At 36.5% G+C, this 10,473-nt stretch overlaps 1 protein-coding gene across 1 annotated transcript; it reads right to left on the bottom strand.

The window, feature by feature from the left end:
• Positions 1–1,651: 1,651 nt before the first annotated feature.
• LOC128222647 (uncharacterized) lies at positions 1,652–7,305 on the bottom strand. Its single transcript, XM_052931738.1, has 5 exons — positions 7,077–7,305; positions 6,656–6,757; positions 4,855–4,994; positions 3,331–3,560; positions 1,652–2,477 (listed from the first exon to the last, which is right to left on the bottom strand). The coding sequence occupies exons 3-5, from the start codon at positions 4,972–4,974 to the stop codon at positions 2,240–2,242; spliced, it is 588 nt and encodes a 195-aa protein (XP_052787698.1). The 5' UTR covers positions 4,975–4,994; positions 6,656–6,757; positions 7,077–7,305; the 3' UTR covers positions 1,652–2,239.
• Positions 7,306–10,473: the final 3,168 nt, after the last annotated feature.

Here is a 10,473-nt window from a genome sequence, read left to right on the forward strand (position 1 = left end):
AATACAGCGTACTGTATTTTCATTGTTGGATATTGAAAAGGAATTTAATAGGTATATTATGAAATGTGTTACTGACATATTTGGTTAGAATAGACATTATGATGATTGTTTGATATCAGCAGTAGAAATCGACATAGTGAGTATAGTCGTGTCCATGTGAGCATTATACTATATGTACTATATGGTCGTCAGCCAAAAAAGCGATTCGGCGGTCGGTGCTATCTAAACATATGTCACTAACGTCTGCGTTAGCAACTGTCAGAGCGATAGAAGTCGTGTCCTTGTGAGTGTTCTTGATATAGTTAAAGAAAAGGTACATGTGACATCATTGGTTGGTAAAACGTTCTCAGTCGTGTTCATGTACATTTCTTTCTTTTTTAAATATCGTACAAGTCGTCAGCGGAGGCAGTGCGTGTTATCATGCGTGTCAGTGATGTTAACTGTTAAAAAATGACTCAGATAGGATAATCGTGTCGTCTATTGCATTTTATATAGATATAATATAGAAAGTTTATGTGAACGTAACGAAATAGTAAATATCGACTCTGAGTGATTACCTTGTCATCTTGAGTCATGTATAAATTTGTGTAAATATGTGGAAATTTCCGGCTGCGACTATCATCCTAGATGAGTCACTTCCAAAAACGCGCCAATTCTTGTTTTTCATGAACACTAATGTACGTGCTCTTTGGCTGGATTTGCTTTACCGGCATTGGACATAAGTATTTGTTGTAGATAAACTATACAACAAATGACAAACAACAAAGTAAAGAAAATTTATTTTCACAAACCGCCGTTTTTATCTTAATAAAGCAGGCCCGGTTTTGTTCTGAAAAAGTATCAATATGATCAATATATGCTATCATATGGAATTGATATTATACAGATAGTGAACCTGGACTTTCGCAGTCGACATATGATCTCGTCTGAGTACTGTTCACTATACAGGCTTTACTATCGTTAACGGGCGCTGGCTGCTAACAAGAGCAATATTTCTGCCGGGACTCTCTCCGACATGTTTTTGAGCTTGAAACTAAGCCCTGTGCTGACGTATGATAACCAAACCAAATTACCACGGAAAACCCATTTGTCTGATCTTTAAAAGAACATTTTATTTTTAGACGACATATGTTCGATACTTTCTGTTTGTATCGAATTTATCGAGATTAAAATCCCACAAAGTCATTAATACCTTATTTGCAATTATTGGTTGCATAATATTTCGCTTAATATTGAGTTCGCGATTGATTCAAATCGCGATATATTGCGAGTATATGTACCTCGCGAAATTTACACAATGTACAGTACAACCACAAGAAGAGATATATCAAACAGTTAAAACAATACCTGTTTAGTTAAAAAGAAAGCATTCCTTTTGTTCCTAAAATTCCCCGTCACAGTTTTGGTCTAATGAATGGACCTTATGGCACTGACGTGTTCGAAAGGTGAAACCATATCCAAATGTTTTGTTGGAGCCCGTCCAAGTCTCCCATTGTGTTCGAAGAACGCAAACATAACTTCCGACTTTTATAACAAATACCAGCGCACACAATAAAATGACGATAACTGAACACGGCAAATACATCAGCAACGAAAATGCATGGTACAAATATGCACGAAACCTCGACATGTTATAGAGAAACCAAGTACAAGCGATTTGAAATTTATTCCATTGGATGCATCAACAACTCACGGTTCATTTTGGAATATTAACAAAGTCTCTTGCAATTTTGCATATATAACCTTCGTGTTAATTTATAGATCTATAAGTTCCCATCGTACTTAAATAAAATACCAGCCAGTGTGTCATTTACTCAAACATTTTAGCAAGACAGGTAAACAAATAAAATGGTATATGTGTCAATCGCTAAATGCATTTGTAAAAAAGGTATATTTTTTAATCTCTTAATGCATTCATAAAGAGATTTGATAATTTCTCAATTTAGAATTTCAAATGAAGAAGGTTATTGAATGCATTTATATAAACAGCACCAAACATGATTCAAATAAAAAAAATACTATATAATTATTTACATGAAGAAACAAATGCATAAAATCAACATAAATCATAAACCAATAGTATTTGGTGCAAAACGTGAACCATATATTAGTACACTAAAACTTTAACCACTCAACAGATCGTTATCATACATTCTTATAGAGATTGTCCAAATAAACGCGTTTTGTTATTACGCAAAAATGTATTGATGTAACAATACGCAAAATCACATAGACATCGTCAGCATTGATATGAAGCAATTGCCCCATTTTCTGCCACCATCGCCTCGTGGTCAAAGTGACTTCCACTGTAGCAGGAATGCTGGGCTTGGTACACAGCGCGGTCACGGAACCCAGTGCCAATATACACCCCATACTTGGGACCGTAGTTATCACCGTTTTCTAGGGTGAATCGAAAGCTGTCTCCTCCGGCCGAGCGCGAGATGATGTTTCCAGATCTCAGTAGAGCCGACTGACTTCTGTATTAGTAAAACAATATAAACTGCATGCCCAGTTAAACTATTTCGCAACAACATGGAAGCGTTCACTGGTATAAGAAGAACAATGCAAATGAATTTGTAATCGATTATTTAGTACTCTTATTTCAACCTGTAAGGTTATGGCATCCATTCAAGTATGTTAACACCTAAATTTCCATTCCTTAATTGAACTGCCTTTCGGCATTTGCGTTTATCCATCGATGAATGCAACATCTTCGGATATTTTCGGATCACAATTCATCGCATAACAATATACATGAAAACTATTGATCTTGTTATAGTTTGTATTGTGTCAGTAGGGCCCGTAAAATATAAATAAACATTTTTGAAAATGTTACATTATTATATTTTAATGTATTGTTGCCTTAAGTATTTCAATTTTAAGTTTAAAAGTGATTTTAAGTGGTTGATCTTTTCCCGCGGTATTGTGACGTCATTTGAAAAAATGTTTCCGGTTACAGTCGGGGGTTTTCTATTTACAAAATGGGTAAGAAAGGATTACTGAAAGGATATCTTAAATGAAATGAAGTATTCTTGAATGAAATAATGAACTATTGGTGTAAATGTAAGGAATGAATTGCGGGTTTGATGTTATTATAGGGGATTTGAACAATATTGGGCTGGTCCAAGAACGCGTGGACTCTACACACTTTGACCAGCCCTATTGCGTTTAAAACCCGATAATGACATCAACCCCGCAATTCATTCCTTAAATGTTTGCATTAAATATTCACACATGTCTTCTTTTCGTGGTTTTAAGTGTTAATGTTTCGTTGCTGTAAATAAAAAAAACATATCGTAATCTTACTCTTTGGGCACGTGTTGTACATACCTTGCTAGGCAATGCCCGGACGTTGTTTCCATTGTGATATTGACCACTATATCAAACGCTGCTCCTGTGGTTAGAAATCCAGGACATCTGACCTGAAGACAGGCGAACCTGCTGGTCCCATTTAGAAAACCATGCGCGTCTATTGGGGCCATTGAATAATTTCCAAGTGGCGAACTGACGTCAACAGTTGAAATCGACTTAGCAGTGATAATTGTGTCCTCGGGAGCATTCTATATATAAAATTAGTGTACAAAGGGTAAGTCGCGTTAGAAGTCAACCTGGTTTCATCGATAAATATCGTATTCTTGATAGTCAGCATTATATAAATATATTATATATAAAACATGTACCAACCATGATTGGTGTCAATAAATCAAAATATAAAATAGCAGGTTTCAATGACGTCAGCAGTATATTAGTGACGTCGATAACGAACATGGATAATGCAACAAAATGACGAACAGTTTGTTCACTGAAGCATGTGTGATGTAGCTGTCTAGATAGACTGTAAGTGTTTTCTGCTTCGTGCTTATCTTCGGTGTTATTTGAAGAACATGAGAACCATGTTCCTGAATATAAACGTGCTTCTGGAGCGTGAGATAAGTTAGTTAATTTAATGTTTTTAAAAGTTTACAGGTTTTACCGGTTCTTTGGTCACGCTATTTCCGAGACTACACACGGTACTCGCATGATACGGAATCAGAAAACGACAGTATGGTGAAACGGATTTTTCAATACAGCGTACTGTATTTTCATTGTTGGATATTGAAAAGGAATTTAATAGGTATATTATGAAATGTGTTACTGACATATTTGGTTAGAATAGACATTATGATGATTGTTTGATATCAGCAGTAGAAATCGACATAGTGAGTATAGTCGTGTCCATGTGAGCATTATACTATATGTACTATATGGTCGTCAGCCAAAAAAGCGATTCGGCGGTCGGTGCTATCTAAACATACGTCACTAACGTCTGCGTTAGCAACTGTCAGAGCGATAGAAGTCGTGTCCTTGTGAGTGTTCTTGATATAGTTAAAGAAAAGGTACATGTGACATCATTGGTTGGTAAAACGTTCTCAGTCGTGTTCATGTACATTTCTTTTTTTTTTAAATATCGTACAAGTCGTCAGCGGAGGCAGTGCGTGTTATCATGCGTGTCAGTGATGTTAACTGTTAAAAAATGACTCAGATAGGATAATCGTGTCGTCTATTGCATTTTATATAGATATAATATAGAAAGTTTATGTGAACGTAACGAAATAGTAAATATCGACTCTGAGTGATTACCTTGTCATCTTGAGTCATGTATAAATTTGTGTAAATATGTGGAAATTTCCGGCTGCGACTATCATCCTAGATGAGTCACTTCCAAAAACGCGCCAATTCTTGTTTTTCATGAACACTAATGTACGTGCTCTTTGGCTGGATTTGCTTTACCGGCATTGGACATAAGTATTTGTTGTAGATAAACTATACAACAAATGATAAACAACAAAGTAAAGAAAATTTATTTTCACAAACCGCCGTTTTTATCTTAATAAAGCAGGCCCGGTTTTGTTCTGAAAATGCCGGCACATCATACCACGACAGAAGCTGAAAGGTCTCATCTAGGGGAATGTACGTGTGCAGTTGTGGCTTCATTTGTTCAGCAAATTGTTGACCTGAAATATAAGTTAGAGGTATCCCATCCATTCGTCCTTTATTGATTCATATATTAAGAATATTTGTATTACAATTGTGAGAACAGCTATTTGTAAAGTTCCTCAAGTCTCGTTTTTAGTGCACATCATACTTTTGCGAACATTTTTTTCTCTTCCAAACAAAACACACACAATACAAATAATCCCTATTATTATTACTTTACAGACCTTTGCTATGCAAATTGATATAATCATGATCTGGTTAATCTGTTTCATGGATATAATAATAATAGTATCAATTAGTTGTAGTAGCCTAAGTGTCTAATCCATAGCCCGCGACTTACTTGAATTACGGAGTGCACCTGCGACACATCAAGTTACACTAATGGATGATATAATAAGACAATTCAGCGTGCAGATATGAGTGTCATTGTACGAAATACTTTACGGATACCTTTGTCTCTTGCAATATTTGCCACGGAGTCTTGTCTTACTGGATTGGTTTCGTAAAGAGAGCACGTGAATATGGGCTCTTATCTCACTCGAAATGCTTGTCATTTACTCCTGTCTTACTTTGAGAGGTGTTTTCAATAATTAAGATGCACTTTATATTTTATTTAACGCGAATGTTGGCAATAATTCATTTACATCAATAATATACGTGCGTACGCGTTCTTAACAAACCCAAAATGTTTGCTATATAAATCAGTCTTACTCTTAGAGGTGCCAGCTAGAGTCCAATTGTATATGGCACATACCGAAATGGAAAAGTTTGCCTGATAATCATGTCTTACATTAAAGAACGTAGCAACAGATTATTACCTATTCGCAATGTACCTAGACATATTAAACAGTTATTAATATCTTATACCCTTTTTCTACAAACTACATCTATAGGAGCATGAGCTAGCTAGGGTATACAATAAAGAACGTAGCAACAGGTTATTACCTATTCGCAATGTACCGTATAACTCTGTTTAAATTGGCAAGTGTAATCAATGATACACGTAAATAAGAGCACCTAGCTACCTCGCAATGTTTACCGTCGTGTCTTATCTTTCACTTGCTGGTTTTATCAAGGTTCAAGTATATACAGCACTAACATTTATTGCAATGTTTGCTATCAATTCTTGCCTTACAAAAACATATTGTATTTTACGTATTAGACACCATAGGGTATTTAACTAATTCGAAATGTTTGTCTCGCTCTTTAACAAAATATGACGTACAAACATGCACATGTCAATCTCACTATGTTTTAAACTGGCAGGTAACATCAAGAACACACGTGCATACGGGACATGAAATAATGATTAACCATGGAATAACTTATCGATACTGCACGTGCATACGCCTACTTATGTATCTCGCAATGTTATCTATATATACATGTCTTACACCGGCATGTCGCAGCAATAATTTATATGATTACGGGCACTTACCTAGCTCACAATGTTTGCCATAGAATCCCGTCTTACACCGGCATGTTGTAGCAATAGTACACCAGACTAGGGGCACTTACCTAGCTCACAATGTTTGCCATAGAATCCCGTCTTACATCGGCATGTTGTAGAAATAGTACACCAGACTAGAGGCACCTACCTAGCTCACAATGTTTGCCATCAAATCCCGTCTTACACTGGCATGTTGTAGCAATAATACACGTGACTAGGGGCACTTACCTAGCTCACAATGTTTGCCATAGAATCCTGTCTTACACTGGCACGTTTCATCGAGAATACATTTCCCTCCGTTTTGGCAAGGGGAGCTACACACAGGGGCAACTGTAAATAATGTCTTTAAAATCACAAATGCAGGTAATGGTGTTGTATGATATATAACAAAAATAAACATGTTATTTTTAATTATAGGCTCATAATGTGTTGTAATTACTAAAGTTTATACACCTAGGATATTGACATTTGTAAGTTTTCTTTTGGATGTCAAAGAACATCTTAAATATACGGTATTGTATAGCAATTTTCAAATCAATAAAGAATATCTGCATTATGACTTACAACTAACATATTGTTTTCAATCTTGATCATATTGCTTCTTTTTTCTCTGGACAAACATACTCAAACATATACATATGATGCATACCTTCACAACATGTTCCTTTGATACCGGATTTACACTGGCAAACATCGTTAATAAAGTCACCACCGTTCAAACAGTACTGATTACATGGTTGTGTCGTTGAGTCTGTTACGCTTGAATCTATTATTCGGCCGTTGCAATTCCAATAATAATTCGAGTGGCAATAAAACTGGCAGTTTCGTTTTCGCGTCTGAATACCACCTCCGCATGTTTGACTGCAACCACCATAGTTCAACCAAGATGACCAGTTGACCCAATAAACATAATTAGGGTTTACGCCTATTGAACCTACATTGCACGTTGGTGAAGAGAATGGTTGACCTGGAATGTATAGAATTAGTTGTTTATATCCAATTTATATAGCAAGGATTATGCAGTTGTATTGTTCTTAAACGTTTAGACTGAAGGCGAATGATATACTTTAAAACCAAAGGTAGAAAGGATGACTGAATTAATGTAGAACTATATATATATATAATATTTATATATATACACACATATTTACTTACCAAATTGAAAGAACAATATAAATACTTTTAAATATTCCATTTCTATTCAATTTAAATTTCCAGCTCGTGATTCGGCTTATCTTAGAACCGCACGCAAACTATTAGTGATAAATATATTTCATATTAAGTTGGTCACATCAATAAAACGAAAGATAACGACACCATAAACATCGCGAGAACAAAATAAACATGTACTAACAACTTGAATTATTGAAAATGCCATTCCACGAGGGAGGCGAAGTGAATGTTTTTAATGTTTTTCAAACAAAATTTTCAATATAAGCTTGGATATAAGTGTAAAGCATGAAAAGTTATCCGCACGAAAGTTATACCTGGATTTAGCTCCGCCTTTTTATTACCGTTCCGATACGGAGCAAAGGAAGTACCTTCCAACAGGTTTTATGTCTGCTCTGCGATCCTACATATGGATATCCAACCACATGTAACCCACTGGTTTTTGTTGACATGACACATTGTACTTTGGTTAAAGGTTTCTTTACATAATGAACAATTTTAACTTTGTTACTTAAATGCCTGTAATTAACACCTTCAATTCAATACAATACAGTACTAAATGATAAAGGGGCGATTGGGGATATCATAAAAGCACCAAGGTAAGTCTTGTGCAATATCGCGATAAACCTTTACCTTTGCAAATAATCAGACAATTTTATCAAATATAGCCGACGGAATGTAAAATGGCAAGTATCACAGTTTTAATAGATTTTTTTTCGCAGTCCTTACTGCGATATGAATAAAGGGAGCTGAAGTAATCTGCATTCATTAATGGCATAGCGACATACTTTAGATATTTACACCAATGATGATACACGTTGCAAAAATAGTTCATGTAAGAATATCTTAACAAATTTAGAAATAAATATTATAAATCTTAATAAAATAGCTAAAGAAAAAAGGAAGTATATGTTTTTAGTGACATATAATACTTCTCCGTGACAAACAGTGTTGATTTCTATTTCGTTTTAACGTCAAACTAAATAATACACGGCAATATATGTACGTATTTTTGGAGATTTTGGCGCGAAATAACGTAACACGATGTATTGGCGTAACGCGCAAAAGCAACTGCCGCCGACAGTGCTCAAGAAAAATACGGAACTGGTATAGTCATCTCGACCAGTAGAACCGATCGTAGAGTCAATGCAACAATTCATTTCAACTTGCATTCTACCACAAATTGCCCGAACTGTCCCTTCTGTCTTTCAACGGTGAACTTATAATATGACAAACATTCTGGGATTAAGTCGAGTCAACCATCCACGAAATTCCTACGTTTTCCGACGTGCTGAAATTTGGGTATTTAATGCTTTTGCTTAAAGGGGATGCAGCGAAAACAATCGAAGGATTCACGTTTATCAATGCTAACTAGAGGCAAGCTGTGTTTTTTTCACAGAGCGCTTACATACAGACACCTCTACAGTTGCCTTCCCGATCCAACAACATCAGAGAGTTTCGTGATTTCTACAACCGACTAGAAACTACAATCAGAGGTCTTGAGTCGTTAGATGAAGACATTGATGGAAACTTACTTATTCCCATAATCCTTGAGAGGTTCCACCGGAAATGAGGCGTCACTTAACCAGGGGACTAGGAACCGGAAGTTTGACATTGTCTGAACTTCGCGGAGCGATAAACAAAGAACTAGAACTAGACAACTTAACTTCCCACCAAGTGCCTCATTCCTTACAAGCGCCCGTAAATCGTCTGACCGTGACGTGTTTGGCCATCCGAATTCATCACCAAAATATATATTAAGACGGAAATGTAAAGACCGTAGTTGCCTCAGTATATACTGACGATATTACTATTGCCACAAACATATTATTGGACGAGAGGGCCTAGAGGACATTCATAACACAGAAATTAGTCGATTGATAATTTCTGCAGAGAGTCGGAAGTGACGTGATACTTCAATCAGCGTTTGGAGACCCTGCACACACAATACAAATACATGATAATGCTACACCCAACATAAAAGCGGATTACGAGAGTATAATTCCCATTCGGAAATTGATTGTCCCGGTAATTGCAAAACCAATCAACAACCGCTTTCGAAATCCGATTATAAACATGCCATGTCCCAGGACCCTAAGATAGCATATCCGGTCACCATAGACGAAACATTTGCGGTTTCTCGCTTAATCAGTGCCTATATTTACTGGGAAATCGTAGGTGACAAGACAATCAGAGACGCCGTAACCACTGCAGTGAGTACCCGCATTGGCTACTTCCTGTCTAGTCCGACAGGGACGCAACTCAGAACTTCCTGTTCACTAGCAGTGGAAGTCAAAGCAACGCATGCTTCAGAGGCCACTGATCTCGTGAGATTTTTGGATCTTGCCGTTGTAGAGGAATAAATTACCGATAATGACGGATTCAAGAGGGCCGCACAAATACACACAACGAAGTGGCCTCCACTATGCACATAGTGAAATTGAACCCGCTGCAAGTAGTGCCACTAGTAGTGGACGCTAAATAGACTTTATGGTAATATTGCATAGAACCATTTGTGGCCGGGAGAATGTTGGGATTTTGGCGCGACATAACATAACGCGATGTATTGACGTAAAGCGCAAGATGTATTTATACTAACGTGACGTAACTTCCTGCGTGGTGTAATTGCATGTATCACTTTAATAAAGGAAACGAACCTACACGACGTGTTTGACCGTGATCATCTCAAACAGTATGCACTAAATCAGCAAATAAATATGAGTAAACCAGAACTTTTACTAAACCAGACACGAAACTGCTTTTTATGTCACAAAATATCGCCATCGGTACTCAAAAACGTTTGTATTTATGATAGCCATTGTCGATAGGAAATACTACTACTACTACTACTACTACTACTACTACACATCTACTAC

The sequence above is a fragment of the Mya arenaria genome, chromosome 16 (genome assembly GCF_026914265.1).
Source record: "Mya arenaria isolate MELC-2E11 chromosome 16, ASM2691426v1".
NCBI classification, from domain to species: domain Eukaryota; kingdom Metazoa; phylum Mollusca; class Bivalvia; order Myida; family Myidae; genus Mya; species Mya arenaria.